Genomic DNA, 18,733 nt, shown 5'->3' with positions numbered 1-18,733 from the left:
CCCCCCCCCCCCCCAAAATCAGAGTGACTTTCAACAAGTCCCTGAGAAGTTACAAAGTCTCCATTAACATATAGTCAACTACTTTTATAAAGCAGAGATGGACCCTCAAAAGTGAGGGTGAGAGCTGATAAAACGTTTAAAAGACCTTGTATGCAACATTATGAAATTACTTAAACCCAAACAACATACAGAGGGAAACAAAACATATGCCTCAATTTTAGCCCATGACAGAATACACTGGAGTATATCAACGGAAAGGTCTTCTGGGTGGTCTCTTGTACTCTAGTCTCAAGTTCAAGCTTACTCACTGCTCAAGTGCAGAGAGAAAAGTACACACACAAAGTGCAGATCCTCAGCCTTTACTTCTGCAGTGCCAAAAACTTGAAATTAACTCTCAGTGGTGATCAAACCCTCCCCCAGTCTGGCAAAGCTCTGAACTGGAGTATAGGAGAAATTTGGTATTAATGCGCTGTAGAAATGCTGGATCAACACAACAGTCTGGAGTGGATCCTCCAAGTCAAGAGTGGCGAGAATTAAAAAGACACTCCGCAACATCTGCTGAGGGTCCGTTCCCTTTTTGTTAGCTCTTCAAATCAGGGAAGATGGCTTAGGGACAACTTTATCTTACTCTCTCCCACCAAGATACCACACTGACCACTCCAGCCAGCTCTGTGCACATGCATTGCACCTGTGTGCAGGGCAAACTCCTGAGACTTTATTATTGGTTAGGTTGTGATCTCTCTAAGAGTTTTTTTTTTTTTAAAAAAACATAAAAGCGTTTAAACTCACTTTTTAAACAAGAAGTTTCAACAATCAAATTCAAATTTTGAAATAGTGATGCTAAAGTCCATAACATTGTATTTTCCTTCTGCCTTCTCCTTACTAGACAGAATCAAGTGAAATAATCTAAACCTTTCATCTTTTAATCCTCCCCCACCAAATGGGGGAATTGGATATTTCATAAGAGATACTTAAGCAAGAAAAAAGAAGATAATTACTCCTCAGTCAAAATGGAGCGACAGAATTTTCTCCTTAAAACATCTAAGTAGTTTTCAAGACAATACTAAGAAAGTAGTAACTTCCAAAACAGCGAAGTAATTCTAAAGCAGTTAGATTTTTTTCTGAGAGAGAAAAACATTTGCTTGATCCTTTGACATATAAGGATACTTACCAATCTAGGAATCAAGATAATAAAATCTGCATTTAGAATAATAAAAACACCCTGCTTGATATTAAAAAAATATGAAGTTGAATGAATAGAAGAAAAATTTTTTTCTCAAGGGTCGAATATACTTTAATACATCTAGGATTAAATACTAAAATACACATCGACCTCAGCATGTAATTCCGACACTGCAAGCACAGAGGAGACTCCCTGCCATACAGCACCAGCCACCTGGGTCAGTGTGAGCACTCCTGAGACAACCAGCAGTTAACCGCAGCATAAAATTCACAAGCCTTTGACCCTGATAAAGCCTTCAGGATGACATATTTCAGTAGAATTGTTTATGCTATTTAACTACACACCACTGCTTTTTCTCCATAAATGTTTGGGGATTTATTTTTTTTCCCAGCAGGGCTAGCACTGATCCATTTGAGTTGTTTTGCAGAACAAGACCTAAGGAAACACAGAAGAAACCCATGGACATTAAAACTGCCCCGTTACAATTCCGGAATGTAAAAAGTTACAAGGACAAAATATAAAAGAAAAAAATATCTTTAAATCAAGGTGCTAACATCATACCTAGCTTTCTAAATACACGGTCTTTTTCTCTGAGACTTATATGGCTCAGAAAAATGCTGAGCTTCCAAAACTTCCCATTTTTGCCTGCTTCAGGCTCCTTTCGGGATGTCCTTTTAAATACCTTAGCCCAACTGTTAATGTGACTTTCTGGTTCCAAGCAGACAGTCACAAATATGTGACTAACTACATCTGCATATAAACATTCATCTTACCACTATAAAATAAATCAGAAAATTTAGAGGATGGTTTTGTACATACCAATACATCGTTTTCACATGTCCAAGCACTTGAATCTAATCCAAGTTTACTGACACAAACGATAAATCTTTCTGGAAAGACACGTAGGTCTATACAAAAAGAAATGAAAAGAAGATTACAAAAATTAGAACCACATTCAGAAGTGCACGTAATGACAACATATACACTTGTGATTTTAGTAAACAAAGTATTTATTCAATTGCACATTAACTCACTTCGTGCACTCCACCAATTTCTTACCCGCTCTCTTCAACAGCCCATCCCTCCTTTTGTTTTGCTTTTTTAAATCATCAGAAAAAAAAAAATCAATGTCAGAGTACATTTAGTTCCCAAGAGGATAGCCATGGCTGTAAATTAGTCCACCTGCACCCTGGACAAACCAACAGGCAAACCCCTTAACGCTGATCTCTTTCGTGCTGTTCTGGTGATGAGTCTTGTCACCAGAAAAGCTGTGAATTATGTCGGTAACACAGCACAACAAATTCAGTCAGGACTTGGCATAAAAACTCAGAGTAAGGCCAAGGGTTTCAAACTCTGACTGCATGGATTTTTGAAGCCATTAAACAAATTGGTTAACTGCTACCAAACTACATATTTCACTCAAGATCACATGGTTTGGTACGAACACAAAGTTCCTATTTACAAAGGATTCAAAATTGAAGGGTTCTCAGATGAGAAGAGTCCAGACAAAGCTTTATTCAGTACCTTGCCGTGCTGTGAAAAGAGCATAGCTGGATGTTTTGTTATTTTACGTATCAGATTAGTTCCAGATTACTACCTTCACATTTTCAGCTCAGATTTTTTAGTTGTTGGTTTTTTGCTTTGTTTTTATAAAACAAGAGTTACTCATTTTTAAAGTTTGTTATACTTTAAAAACAAGCCATAACACGGTATTTTCTGGGACAACAAAGAAACAAGGCAGGCAGAAAAAACATGAGCTTGTCCTCACAGGGGTTTTTGTGGGGTTGTTTTTTTTTTTGGTAGAATATCTCCTCACACTGAATTGAGTACAGGCATGGTGTGCACAGTTTGCAGGTGACAATCAGGTCATCTATATGGGTGGCCGCCTTCACCACCAGCCTGTCTCCAGCAGTACGTGACAAACCCTTCCGAGAGCACCCTGGCAGCAGCTTCTCTAGAGCCACTATGGTGAAAAGATGGGAGTGTTGAAATCATTGCCTTGCATTTGCCACTGGTTCAAAAAGCATCCACAGAGACCTCAGGTGCTTCCGTACTGGCACAAGGGCTTGTTAAGCTACGGTCACTTCATAATGAATGTGAGCATTTCATAATCCTTTCAGAAATACCAACTCCTCACAAAACTGCGTCCAAGGAAGGATTCATTCTGTGTCTTATGCCCAGACTGTTTTTTCTCTGCTTGTATCCTCCAGACCCCCCCAAAGTCTACTACCACAGCTTTCACACTGCGAGCTATGGACATCCTTGGACAGGCTACAAAAGCTGGACAGCTGCTGCAAGGACTGGAGTTTTCTCTTAACAACAGTCTCTTAGTCAAGGTTACTTCAGAGTTTGAGTGAGCACCACTAATTAAAGTATGCAAGATTCTCCTTCTATTAGGCTCAAAGTCTGGATTTTTTTGTTTGTTAAGTACTAGGTGTATTTCCAGACAGGAAACATTGGTGCCAAATTATTTCTTTTTTAGGATATGTGCTTATTTTGTTATTTATTGGGAGTGAAACCCAGCAAAATGAAGCTTCTTTCTTGTTAGGAACTTCAGGTGGAAGCAAGTCGTGAGAGCAGCAGCAGAGCCTCTCTTTTTGGCAGCAGTAGCAGGGCAAGTTCATCCCAATTAGACATTTTTATTGCTGCATTTTATAACAACTTCACTTGCTGTCTGACAAAATGAAAGTATTTTTAGGTATTCCTTGACGCTTAAAAGAAGTTCATACGCAGAAACCAATTCTGAGATACCAGTGCAGACACTCTGCTCTTCTATTCTAACCTTCCAGGAGGCTGAGAGAACAACTTTGATGAAAAATTTAAAATCAACACTCTAATCTCTTCAACCAACATGGACTTCGGTAACAACTAGTTGGCATTTAAAGAGGGATTTAAACATTTAAGAATATAATGAATTCCTGTAAAAATACAAAATTCTTTAAAAATATTCATTCACATATCTGATATTTTTAAGAGCATCTAATTGATTTATTTTAATTTTTAATATGTTTTTTAAAGGAAAAGATCAGAGAGGGCAGTGATCATTATAGCTCGTTTTTAATGCAGCTGGCAGGCCAGAATTGATATCACTTCCTTACAGAGCATCTCGGCTTGAAAAAACACGAAAAAAGATCTGGCCCAATGACATCACCTATGAGAAGCTTTTATAGCACTGAGGTGAATGAAAGCCTTTTCTTGCATACACTTGTACTGTACAGTTGATGTCACAAGACACTCAAGCAATAATGAAGTGATTCACATGGCAACCTCTGGCTGATTCACCCTGCAGAGACTCAGTAAAATGCTGAGTCTCATCATACTCACAAAATTTGGTGTGGCTGAGCTGATTACCCTGGGGCAAGGCATACACAACCTTAAAATTCAGTTTAAAATAAACCCATCGTATGTTAAGAAACAATTCTCTTTTTTTAGGAAACACACTCTGGGAAAAAAGAAAACAAATCCAAAAAACCAAGCTCCAAAAGAACTTTTGATTCAGTAGACCAAAATCTGACAAAGTATTTAGTTTATGTTCCCTTTTTTTCCTGACAGAAATGCAGAATTCCAAGAATCGCTATAAGAAACTGATTTCTTACCGCGATAATGATTCCCTACAGCACAACGGAGATTAACCCATCTCTTCATAAAGTAGGCAGTAATGTGAAAACTGTTGGCTGCAACATAAAACAAAGGGATAATAGTAAGTGTAAGGGTATCTTGGCATTCTGGCCTCAGTGCTGCACACCTGCAAAGGCAGATTGAGAGAAAGCAGCAGCAGTTCAAGATTACAAAGAAAAGAGAACTTTTAAGGAATATTTTTAAAAAGAAACTGCTCCTACTGCAGTCTCAAGAAATTAGTGTCTGAAACGGGGAAAAAACCTAAACAAATTACTAACCACCAAGTTCTAGCATCCTACCACAGAAATAAATTTAAATCAATTAACTGATCAGAGATACCATAGCATACCATACCATTGCTTAATAGCCTTGGGGTCATCGTCACTAGTCCAACAGCTGGAGTCCTACTCTCTATGATGTTTTCATACATATCCCACAAGAACACTAGATGGTCATTTACTTATCTGAACGTGACGTACTCAAAGCTGATAGAAAAAATACTGGCATAAACCAAACATGAAAAGCCTTAATTATCCACAGTTCCATCGAACTGAGCGAGAATTGCATACATTTAAACTCCTCAGCTCCTACAAGCAGACAGAGCTAGCCTGGCTGACCCAGCAGACACCTGTAAAACACAGAGAAGCTTCTTCAGTTTCTATTCCTGAGCATGACAGAAATACTTGTGCACAAGGAGCAGAAGAAAAGGACAGAAAGGATTATATTACAGCAAAGACACTGTTAAACTACGGCTAAGGAAATCGGCTTTTACTTTTGTTCTACTTACATTCCCAAATGACCCTGAGGAAATCAGTTAGGACTTGATTCATAAAGGTATTTAGCAACCTAACTGCCACAGAAAAAGAAAGAAGTTACTCTCTGAGACTCCTCCTCCATAGTCTCTCTGTTCAACTAAAATGGCCATGCAAAAGAGGTTAGTGGTGTTTTCCCTGACTCTGAAGGGTTTTGCAAGACTTAAATTGCTGCTTCCAGGAGAGTCAAATCACTGAGGTGCAATTACCACAGAAAACATAGAAAAATTAAGTGCTACCGCTGTTCTTCTAATCTAACCATTTAGGAAGAAGTAAGGAAAGCTTGTTTGTTCCCATCTCAATCTCTCCTGAGCAAGTGCCAAGGCATGCCTCATTTCTAAGTGTAAGCCCCAAAAAGTATGTCCTTTCCTGCACAGGCTACAGCTCTCCTACTTGTACACCATCTCCTGGAGGTCACCATCAGGTGCCATACAGCATCGCCTCTCATTAAGAACTAGTTATTGATCACAATCACCTCCTTTGAAATTTATCAGCCATCTTTTTTCCTTCCCCTCAGGAAGATACTCAAAATTTCACTTCCCTTTAGAGATCAAGGCAAGACGTGACAAGCTGAACCATCCCTTAAAAACGATGAGCCCTAGAGAAAAGTTTGGATGTAATCCACCAGCTTTATTAACTGTGTATTTATGAGCACAATTAAAGAAAATTACTTCTAGCTATTTCCAGTTTGGCACTCACAATTTTTAAACGTTGTTTGTAGAGTTAGCCAAATCAAGAATTTGCCCTGGGTATAAGTAAGTTATTAGTGTGATAATAGCATCTTCCACTGTGACTTCCGTAATGCTGAAAATGTGACAGTCCTAGACATACAACTTTGCAAACAAATCTTCAAAGAGAGGGTAAATATTAAGAGTCTTTCCACCCTCGTTTGTCTTTGATGCTCCAAACGTGTTTTTCTTGAGAGGGACTTAAAACGAAGAAGTGTGAATCTTTTGCTTTTCACTGGGAAGAACACAATTCCTCAATTCCTGAAATACTTTTGTGAATCAGTGACCTGTGTATCTGTTTATTTTTCTTGCTATCTGAGAGGTTAAGTGTTTAATCATATTTGATTGACTAATGACCTCAACAGAGTTTCAAATTCCTCTTAAAGGCCCTTGATTCAGCTAGTTACTGTTTTCTGGAAGAGAGCATCTACCTCAAATCCAACAAAATAAATAATTAGGTAAGAGATCAAGACACCTCTACATTATTTTTGCAGTCAGTGCAAGTCTGAAAGACTTACAAAGCCTTCACATGGAGTTGCACCTGAGCTAATACACTCAGCCCAGAGGGACTGACACTAGAAAATAACTTTAGTTTTCATGCTTATTTACTACTTGACTTTGCTGAAAAAGCCTGGACAGATGATTTGCTGTTACTTCTTGCTAACCATGAGAAAAGTTTAAGATGCATCACATTCAAGACACCTGTATTTTCAAAGTATCACACAACTACTCTCACTAAACCAGTTTTGAAAGAGCCTTGTGTGTGACATTTGATCTAATCCATAGTCAGCTGGAGTCTGCAAAACTCCCCTAGTTATAAAGTTGCCAGAGTTACTGCAGAACTATAAAAATTGTGATATTCTCTTGCTACTTCCTTCAAGAGAAATATATTATCCAACTGAAATAAGAAGCTAAAAAAACAAACCCCACAAGCAAACCTTTATGCACCAGGGCCAGCAGGCCAGTGTGTACTCAGCAAGGAGCAAAAGCTACTGTTCATGATATCAGGAAGGAGGCACAAACTGACAGGTACCAAAAAACCAAATCCCAACAAAATAAACAGACACTGCAACCCCAAATGTGACTGAATAAAAGTGGCTTAGAAAAGACCCACTTCAGTTTCAGCTGAAATATGGACCAGTGAGTGCTGCCTTTAAGGCAAAGGTAATTTGCTTTATTTCACAGTCCCACGACACCAAGAGGAAGTATCAGCCACCAGCTCTTTACTGTAAGACTATCCAGCAATGCTTGTTTTCCAAAGGAGCCCCAGTCAGGCTGCCTTGGCACTTCCAGAAGGCTGCCAAGAGGCTGTGGTCCGGCATGGAGCAATGGAAAGCCCTCTCCCAGGGCTATTAGGGACCATGTGTCTGGGAGCCTGGGAAAATGCCTCTGAGCTGCTGAGTTCTCTGGAGCAGCCTGGCAGGTGCTCACTTCCCAGCACGGTCTGGCACAGTCAATGGTTGTGTAACAGAATTCAGTCAAATCTTCCCCAAAGCCACAGGAAAAGCCTGAGGAGGCTGACTGCCCCCCAAACATTGCCCTATCTGACAGGCACCTATTTCTCATCGCACAGTATTTTATACCACCTTTAAAAAAAAACACCTATTTCTCTCCCAGCTGAGACATTTCACATTTCTGACAGCCTGTTCTGGATTAGGATTGCCTCCACATTTGGAAAGTAACAACAAAATAAATCACTGCAACACAGAGATATGAAAAAAACAAGAGGATGAATTTCTTGTGTTACAACGTGAAAGAAAATACGATAAGTGCATTAAACTTCCTGAAACACTATATTGTACATTTAAAAAAACCTGTTGTTTGCTTATGCTGGATTAATCTTTCCATGCAGATTAAGCTTATACTAGTAATAATGTTTACAGCATGCAGAGCTTTTCATCTTCAAAGTGCTCTACAGACATATTGTTACACTGCTTTTAGCAGACACATTTCTCCACTTAAAATTATTCACCACCAAATCCACATTTCTGATCGTCTGTAAACAAACCAAAAAAGGGCCATTTTATTCTAAACCTACTGTTAATCGAGCAGATTTCCTTCTCCAAAACACAAGTTCATTTTCACAGTATGTGCTCCAGAGTAGGTTGCCTTTTCTAACTTAGGAGAGATTCAAATCCAAATGCTGCCACGTAAGTTTAAGACCAAGTCTAGGACAGACCTGGGACAGCAGCCACAGGACAGCAGATACAAAAAGCTGTTGACACTTTCTGAGCTTTTTGCGATATTCAGAACAGTACAGAATCTCTGTATCGTCTCAGACACACACACCTTCAACTTCATAGTTAATGACAAGAAGCATCTTCACCTAGTGCAAATTTTTATACAGCACGTAGTAGGTTTCAGAACAACTTACACAGCTCAGGATTTCATCCATACTTTCCATTCTTTTTTCCTTCAGTTCAAAGAACTTTTACATTATTTTAAAAAAATTTTGTTATTCCAAGTGATAATCACAAGCAAGTACAGAGGGAATGTGTACTGATCAACATAAAAGAAAGCCCATACACTTTTAAAAAATATGTTTAATATCTAAGAACAAACATTCAGGCCATTAAATTTATATACATAAATTAAAAAAAAGACTTTGGTAAAGTATTGAGTGAGTGTTGCTGCAAGGTTTGATCTTTCAAACTCTTATACATGCAAATAAATCCAGTGATGTAATTTGCCTCTGTCTTTTTTCTGAGTGCCTTACAGTCAGCTTAAACCAAGTATTAACAAAACCAGATCACTGATCTTTTTCACCTGACTCTTTCACAACTTCATTAGTATTAGTGCTATTCTTCTTCTACCTGCTAAATCTTCTGGCCAACTGCCAACACAAATAGGTGAGAGCTCTGTCCCATCAAGGACCTGGGGACAAGATTTAGTTCCTATCAGGGTTCCTGACTAGAAGAAAGACGTAAAGCTTTAAACAATTCTGGTCAAGACAGGATGAGACACACCCAGCAGAATTCTCTGTGCTATCAGAACAGTGACAGCTGGACATGGTGCACGCTCTAAAACCTTCAGTACACGAGCTACTAACAGTGAAACTGGACTGAGCCATTTTATGAAATCCAAGAGTAGGGTGTTGTAGGGATCCTCTCTAGCAGGAGAGGTGTGGAATTCCCTTGGAATTGGAACTATACCAGCCAAACTGGATCCAGAATAAGGGATTTCTCAGCCTGCTTGTCATGGGTATTCTGAAGGAGAGAACAGAGCAGAGAAGCATGTGTGAGATAATCTGCCGCAAGATGAGAAATGCACCTGATGGAGGTCCTGGGAACACACCAGCTCCGAAGGAAAGAGACCACCTTCCTCTCCCTAACACCTGGGATGGAGAGGCAGGCTGACCCAGCCCTGGAAAACAGCTCTGAAGACCCAGTCTCTCAACACCCATTCACAAAGTATAAGCAGTAACAGCCAGCACCACCTGCTAATGCATTCAGGCAGACAAATGCAGAGCAATGTACTCGATGGTCAGTGTACCATGGTCACAGACAACTGCTTCCTCATAGGAGGTAAGATCCAATTTCACCCTTTTGTTGATCTCAGACTCAATGACCATATTATTAATTGCTTGTGATGGGCTTTAACATGTGAACTGAAAGCTATTCATGAATCCTCACTGCTTTAAAGATATAAACTGTGTTCCAGAGGAAGTCAGGTGCCCGCACTTCTTTAACCACTGGAACAAGCTCAGAACTGAGAGAAAGACTGAGAAAGGCATCTCGTTGCTTCCAGCCAAGAGGCAGAAAGAACTGGAAAACAAACCCTGTCTGACCAGTCAGCAGCTGATCTCAAGTCTCTTCAAAGTGTCGGTATCACCATGAAGGAGCAGCTTCGTTGCAAACCGTCTGATGCCACATTTGCACATCAGGCTAGGCAGCAGCCCCAAAACAGCCAGACACAGTTGTATCCAAATAGAGCAACATCACTGACTCCCTCACAGCGATAAGTAAGGCAAATACTAGCTAAAATGAAGCAGACACGGTGATGGTGACAAGTTTGACTTCCAGGGCACAAGGGAATGCATACAGTCGCCTTTAAAGCACATGCCTCTTTCAAAAAATACATCCTTTCAGCCTAACCATCTCTGTGGTTTTTTTCCTTGAGAATATCCATTAGCTTCATGAAATTTTTTAATGCCATGAAATACTTGAAAGGAAGTATTTTGTATTTGAAGTGTCAGGAATCTCTACAAAGTCTCTTCTAGCACAAAAACCTCAACTAAAATGTGGAAATGAGCCTTTCAGACTAACAGACATGGCTGGTTCCCCTCACTGGTTATCAGAACAATAGTATGATGCTGAAAACTTAACAAACCCTTTACAGGTCTCTGGGCTCTGTTTTTTTCCCCCCGGGCAATAGAAAATAACTTCTTCAAAACTTCTTCCCAGAGAGGAAAGGGTTTTAACCCTATAGCTCCCACATTTGACATGACTTTCCTTCTACCAACAACAAGGTCTCTAGGCAAGGGTCACTAAAAATGTCAGGAATATATTGCATCACATGGCTACAAAACCTACGGGTTTGGTGAAGAAAGCTCTGCCACTGGAGACATGATGGGAGAGAATGAGAAGGAAAGAAAAAGCTAGTAGCAGGTATCTTCAGCAGAACATGGCATGAACCTGAAAAGGTAGTTTCTTCAAAGGTGATCTTGATATATGGTAGCAATAAATGTTCTTGTCTTTCTTTTTTGAGGACACCTGTTAGGATAGCCCAGTGGAGCCGAGACGTAGACGTTGGTCATGACTTCTCTCTTGTTCTACCCTATCATCTAGGGGACACTTCAAAAGAAAGTGAGTTCTACAACATGCGTGTAGACTTGAACCAGCAAGTGCTTTGTGGTGTTGTCTGAACAAAGTAAGTTGTGCCAGAGGTTCATGGGTTTTTGTCTTTTCACACAACAGACTCTTTTTAGGTTTCTGACAACTTAGAATATAAGGAAATTCTGGAGCAGAGCAAATACGTGGGAAGTCACCACAATGCAGCCTTTTGTATTTTCTTTTTAAAAGCTGGCAAGCAGACTGTAATTAAGTCAGCTGCTGAAAGGCTCTATTTCCAAAGACGACTCAGTCTCCTTCCACTCTCGCAAGCTCTGATGCACAAAGGATGCCACCAAAAAGACCAAGAACAACCCATGATGGTGTTCAGTGCCACTCAGCTTGAGCACTCAAGCAGGTGCTGGTTGCGCTGCAAAGAGCTGGAGAGACTGACAGCAAAATAGTTTGTAACAAACTACTCATTTTAGCTTACCCAAGAATGCAGTGTTGTAAGGGAGCACCTGAATTACACAGCTCTGTGTCTCAGTTTCTGGTATCAATGCAACACATGCTACATGTGAAAAAAAAAAATGTAGACAGAACATTCTCTGTCTCAGTATTAAATATCAAATATAAGATCTTTTACACAACAGACCAAAAACCATGAGCCTGTCTTGTGCCATGGGAAGACAACAGAAAAGAACAGATAGACATTCCAATATCCTATGACTCACATACAGGCACAAAAAAAAGAAAACTAAGTATCTTAATTAAAAGAATAAGAGAAAGATACTCTGTAAACAAATCTTCACCTTCTATCCTCTCTAAACCAAGTTTTGTTATGCAAACAACTTTTTCTTCCATGGATTTGTACAGTGATTATTCCACAGGTAGAATGCTTCTCTCTGAATACCTGTGATTTGCCCTGCACTGGAGTATCTCTTCTCTGTCTGAAGTTGATGGAATACATCAAGCTCTGTTACAATGCCCACCACGGATACTCAAGATTGCACTGGTCCTTTTTTCCTCCCTTTTCAAGTAAAAGCCTTAATTATTTGCTGCACTACTAAATGTTTATGTACTTCTATACATTTTTAATAAATAAAGGCCTGGGCCCTGCAAAGCTTTGCTGGTGTAGATCTGTTTAGGGTCTGTCACCAGTGCCGTTGCAGTCCATAGCAATGCTCACAGCATAATAAACACAAGATATCTAATACCTTCAGTGCCGAATCGAACGCACGTAACTGCTCTCACTGAACTATGGACACAAAGTCTGTGTAACTTCGTCCAGGAACTGGCCCTCCATCTCCATCTGGACAGATTTCTGAAGAGCCTTATAAAAAATTTCCACATATAACCCAACCCACAAAAATGTTTGCAATTTGAAAAGCTGTATTTCCTCTCTACCTCCATCATATCATAATGAAATTTAAGAAGAAAAGAACAAAGGAGAGTATTATTGTGTAATAGGGTAACATGGAAAGTTTAAAAGAAATTCCTATCCATGTTTAACCATGAAATGACACCCACAATTACTTCCAGTTATAATGAAAATCGGAAGGACACCAATGTTCAACACGTACCTGCAATGACTTTTTTTCTTAAAATGTGATGACCATTTTTGTTTTTCTTGGACTGCTGGTGATAGTTTGGGGACTTTTATATTCGGGCTTTTAGGGAACGCAAGGGTTAAAGATGTGTAAAACAGGATTTTCTCACAGTTAGAGAGAGCAAAACAACACATTTAGGAAACCAGACAGCTAAAAGGTCAAAACGTTACACTTCCAGGTCAAACTTCTGGTTGCAATTAAGTAAATTCCTCTAAACATTTCTGGGGAAATCATATTTCTTTTGGGTTTTATTTCAAATCCCTATTCTTCCTTGCTTACACTGTAATCAAAACAATATCGCTCTCTTTAGAAACATTTAATAAAGAGGACTTAATTTTTTTTAAAGGAACCTGAATTTCATCTCAAAATAAAATCCTTATTTTTTCCCTCTCTCATTTAATATACAATCGAACTAATTAAAAAAGGGCAAAAGAACCATCAAACCTACCTAATCTTTAAAAAATAAATACACTCCTTTTCCCCTCAGAAATCATATTTCCTTTTTCATCTACTTTCATTATCTGTATTTCTATAGTTGGGTTTCGGTTGGGTGGTCTTGAGTATTTTACTAAATCAAACTATTTTCCCTCTCCCATGTCAGCAAGGGATGTACTCAATCGTATGTACCCAAGCTGAAAAGAGAAATCCTAAGGTGGTACTCAAACCACATGAAAAATTTAGCCAAACACAAAAGACACGGCCAGATTCAGACATGATTTGCAAACTCGTTACTTCAGCAGAACACACGGATTATGTTAAGCTGCCCCCACTGCTTTATCTGTAGCCTATTCCAGGCAGCGCAGTCTGTGACCTACCCAAAACATATTTGAAAAGGTCAGACGGGTCTATCATACTGACCAAATAAATTTCTTCTCTGATGTTTCAGACATTCCACGTTAAGGAATTTGAGCGTTAAATGCAGACAACAGAATCTACGAAATGCTTCTAGCAGGAATCCTATTTGCACATTCACAAAGGATGGGAGAAGATAACCTGAAGTCAAACTTATTCTTAAGAAAACTTCAGGTATCACATCCTCTGTATTCCTGCTTCCAAGTGACGACTGAAGCTTCAAAAAACTATACAGAGCACACTAGAAAGAGAATCTTCAAGAAGAATCAGGCAGTCACATAAGAATGGCAAGTGACAATCATTCTGTGTGGCTTCCAAAAATGCTGAATTCCACTTAGGACAAACACATGCTAAGGGCTCTTTCAAAAGGTAGATATATGTTCCTTGGCCTGGATGGGAGTCACTGGAATATTCTCCAGTGAATCAGAAATTAAAGGTGGGGTTTGTCTTGCTTAAAATGCAACATCTGCATCAAACTAGTATCCTAAATTTCATTTTGAACTGATTGAGATTAATTGCCTATTAACTTCTAGCCAGCTCTGATAAACTGAAAGAGGAGACATATTTCCAGTTTGTAACACACGTGATTAATGGATACTGACTTTCTGCCTAACTCCAGAGAAACTTTAAATTTACATAGAAGTGTCTTTGCGTAAACTGAAGTACCAGCAGCAAAATTACTTTGTGTAAGTACATGGATGCTACTGAAAGATCTTTATAGCTTATATAGGTATGCAAGATCATAGCTGTCAATGGCTGTGCATGCAAATACACCTTTTTTTTCCACACACACATACTTAAGAGTAATTTTCATGATCTTTTTTCTTTTCATAAAATGAAAGAAAAAATCATACGGAAATGAGAGACAGAAGATGGAAACAAGAGGGAAGCAAGAGAAAGAAACAGAATTAAAACAGATAGCAATCAAGGATTAGAGACAGTAATTAAAGGTTAGAGGTCAAGGCTGTTTTCAAACCCAACACCAAATTCTTTCTTTTCACAGAAATATACTGAATTAAACAATTCTTCTGTTGGTTTAAATAAATTATATTCCTTTTCAATACAATACCAACTACATAAACTTTATTAAAGGCATCTTTAAAATAAACACATTTTCATTTCCTATCCAAGACCGTAAATAACTTCACATGGGAGCTGCAGTTAGGGAAGAACTAAAATAAGAACGAATTCATCCCACCTGGTGCTGCAGCTGTAAATGTCCCATGTAAGACAGCTTAAATTGCTAAAGTCTCTATATAATGACAAGAAAGGCCACACTGGGTACAACGAAAGGTCCATACAGCTCAAGGCCCTGCATGTAAAAGCCGCTGCAGATGGCTACGAGAGACTAAATACAAGAGCAAAGGACATGTGGCTATTTCCCCAGTCCTCTCCCAGACTCAAGCACTTACTGACCCAAAGGAGGTTTGTGAATTCCGCACGCTCCCTGGATTACCTGTGGACTCAGCACAAGCTTTTGTCATAGCCACTATCCTTTGGCAAAAAGGGCCACAGTTGTGCTAGTTACCACAGTGCTTCCAACACCTTCAGTTGATGCCCTCTTGTTCTCCGATTGGAAGAGAATGAGAGAAAAATTATTTCATAGATCTCTGTTGCGTTCCCCTTTATTTATTTTCCAGGCTAAAGAGTCCTAGCATGCTTAACTAGTTGTTCCCTGGATTACTTTTCCCCATCTTGGATCATCTCTGTTGCCCTTCTTGGGAGTTCTACACAATTCTATTGCATTATAATCTAAGATTACAAAAAAAAAAAAAAGAAAAAGAAAATACCCAAACAGTGCATAAGTTTGGGGTTTTTTATTCTTGCTAAATGTCCTCTACCCTAAGAAAAAAAACAAAAAAACCCAGACCTATAACCTTAATCTTCTAGAAGAAAAAAGTGAAAAAAGATGCCTTTTTCCATTTTTTTTACAGGCAGCTAATAGGGAATAGAAGTAATCTAAAACAAATACAGGAAATATTAAGTACAAGATACTAATCGTTTTTCATAAGTTATTGCATAAGTTACTGCATACTTCAGGGAGCTATACGGCTCTGTTGTCACAGACACAGGAATGCAAGCTTCAGGTTCACAAAGATCTGCAGGACTTGGCCACAAATCACAAATGAGCCCACTGTAAAGAAGCTGCAATGTAATTCTTTTGAGAGACAGAAATTACAATGTGCAACTGCAAACATCTAAGCTCATTTAAAAGACTGCTCTGGTAGCTTATCTGCAATAGCTTACTTTCTTCCCCCTGTTCCACCCACCAAATTTATGTGGAGTTGCTCTTTAAGCGAGAGAGGGGAAATTTTTCTGGTTGAAACCAAATGAAACAGCATTTCACAGCAGAGGAGTAAGAGTTACCAGCTAGGAGGTGGGAATAAATCCATTTTGCTGCTACAGGGCTGTAACATGGAATGTATTCTATGAACATCTTACACAATTCTACAGTAATCGTGAACACTCCTAAAGCAAACTAGGGCAGTCGGAAAAGGGAGTTTTCCTTAAAAACACCATAATGTTCAAATTAAAATGCAGGGCCAGAACAGTTGGGAATATTTACCATCATGATTTATTGTCATTTTTTTGTATGCAAATAGTGTCATAAGCAACGGAAATGTATTTTCTTATGAAATACATCACATGATCACAATAAGCCACATCTCCTTAGAAAACTCTGTTAATATTTAAAAAATACAGACAATCCCAGAGAAAGCAGATAAAATCAAGCTAGGAGTTCTCTGTGCCATGTGACAGCAAGCCCTCTAATTATTTTCACTGTAGAAAAGACTGTACACTAAAAAAAATCTGAAATCAGAGCAAAAATGTTCCATCCTCAAGCCAAGAAAAACAACTAGGATGCTAGGGAAGGAATGAGAAAAGATCTGAAAATTGCTCATAGGATAAACATAGTTAACTTCTTCCTCCCTTAAGTTGGGGAAGAAGGTCAGCTTACAAGATACTTCTTCCTTCCTTCCATTTCCAACATGGACATTTCTACCAGCCATATTTTCTTTCCACATCCTCCTTGCTGTTTCCTCTGTGCCCATGTAAACTTTATCCTCTTCCCCCATTTTCCACAGTCCTCCCTTTGCCACTCTTGTATTTAGTATCTCCACTCTTCAGAGCCTCTTGTTACTCAATCCTCATTGCTCTTAATCAAAAGCACTCACCTCCTGTGGAACATGAAGAAACAGGCTCTGGTTTTAGCTTGTTTCAGTGCATTATGACACACTAACATGCTTGACATCATGACTAAAAACCAGTACGAGGTACTGAGGAGCACAGTTGGTGCCAAGTGAGAACGTATGGTGCATATATATAAAAACGTAAGTTCTCATTTTAAAGACTATACATTTGTGCAGTGAACTAGCGGGGTTTTTTTAAAGGAAAAAATGCCCTAAGACATGGGGGTTTTTATTGCACGGCTGACGTCCATCGAACTTGAAGTAACACAAGCGAACCACACCTGATGGGTGCCCTTCTTGCATCACTATGGCCATGCAGATTGGAAGCAGGCAAAAAACTAAATCTTTGAAAAATCTATCCCATTTTAATTTTCTCTCAAAAAAATAAACCAGACCAAAAATCAAACACTTTTGAACATTAATTAAACACAGGAAACAGAGTTTATACCAAAGCCTAGGTCCAAAGACTAAATTAAAGCTTACTTTGGCAAATTGTTCATACTGGCCATTTGGGAGGGGTGGGGAAATTGTTCAGACAGAAGGAAGAATAGGAAGAACTTGCTTGTCTTGGCTACTTTCTCTCATTTTTCCATTCTTTCTTTCCTTCTTTCTTCTCCTGTGTGTAACACCCACAGATTTCCTAATGAGATGGTATGCGACCCACCACACACTGCTGGGTGGGTGTAACTTAAATGAAAAAGAAATGTAAATTAACAAGTAACACGGATATTTATGTTATATGCCACAAAACAGAAAGGTGGTATTAAATAATATTAACTATAACATTAATACTAAAAAGAAATCATGATGGGTGAAACTTTTTCTTCACTCATAGCTATGGTGGCCAGTTTAACCACAGTGTTCTCTGCTCCACAGATCTAGACAGTGGGATGAGGTCTGCTCAGCACAGTAAGGTAGCTTGGCTTCTTTGTCTGAAGAAAATCCTAATACAACATGCTTTGACATAAGAGGTAGTCTAAAATCTTGCTAATACTGGTCTAGTAATTCCAATTGTAGTAAATTTTGAATACATCCTGCAGTGTGGACAGCAAACTAATCCAACTTGACCTGAAAAGCAGCAAGTTCGAATAGGGGTGAAATGCTGACCTGGAACACTTCAAGTAGTAAATAACCAGCTAATAAGCATCTTAATGTTCCTTCTATAGATAACACTCTTCCTTACAAGAGCGGGGGTTTTACAGCAGCGTAACTCTAGACCCAGATTTGCATAACTTCTGGGTAAAAGAAACCACATGCAGTTTGAAGGGCTCAAAAAAACCTTTAATAACCTCAAAATGCAACAACAGCTGCAAGCTTAAACACTTCACCAGCAGCACCTACGCTACCTAGACATAGTTTGCCACCTACCAAGCTTGTGCATTTCTTTGTATACTCCAAAACACCGTCAGCCAAACCCTGGCCAGCTACCTGGCACTTCTGTTTGTTACACAGCACAAAAACATTGCACTGTGCTCTACCAACAGAGCCTGCGAACGCAAAACACCAGAGGCTTTGGAGCCATGTTTGAGTGACAACTGCTAAAGACTGTAAGACTTGTGGGTCACCTGAAAGGGAAGTCCCCTAGAGGTAGGTCCCAGTTGCTTCAGTGAACACCCAGCTATTCTGTTATTTCCTTCTCAGGTAAGAACAGACTTGAATGTAACTTGAATAAACTTGATTCTTGGACTTGAACAAAGCACTCCTTTCTTACAAATTACAGCCCTGAGCAAGGGAGGCTGAGGGAAGAGGAAAGAGAGGGATTTGGAAACTAAGTTCAACATGAATGTTCGTTATCACGGAGTGTTTTCTTCCTTTATTTCTTTAGTGTTAATTAATGGCAGTGAGATTAACTGCAGAAAACTGATGGAACAGTAATTCTGCCTCATCCAAAGTAAATATTCTTTTATCTCAAACTATCACAGATATTACTGACAACCTCCTCAAATGCATATCCTTAAGATTTTCATTTT

At 39.1% G+C, this 18,733-nt stretch overlaps 1 protein-coding gene across 1 annotated transcript in view; it reads right to left on the bottom strand.

Moving 5' to 3' along the window:
• Window positions 1–18,733, bottom strand: part of SLX4IP (SLX4 interacting protein) — a 69,999-nt gene that overhangs the window by 13,418 nt on the left and 37,848 nt on the right. The window contains exons 5-6 of the mRNA XM_010138414.1: window positions 4,780–4,857; window positions 2,003–2,091 (exon numbers count right to left, since the gene is read on the bottom strand). Coding sequence (XP_010136716.1) covers window positions 2,003–2,091; window positions 4,780–4,857 — 167 coding nt within the window. The remainder of the gene's footprint in view (window positions 1–2,002; window positions 2,092–4,779; window positions 4,858–18,733) is intronic.

Source organism: Buceros rhinoceros, unplaced genomic scaffold (assembly GCF_000710305.1).
Source record: "Buceros rhinoceros silvestris isolate BGI_N320 unplaced genomic scaffold, ASM71030v1 scaffold17710, whole genome shotgun sequence".
Taxonomy (NCBI): Eukaryota; Metazoa; Chordata; class Aves; order Bucerotiformes; family Bucerotidae; genus Buceros; species Buceros rhinoceros.
The sequence above is the reverse complement of the archived record's forward strand: the minus strand, read 5'-3'. Positions and strand labels throughout refer to the sequence as shown.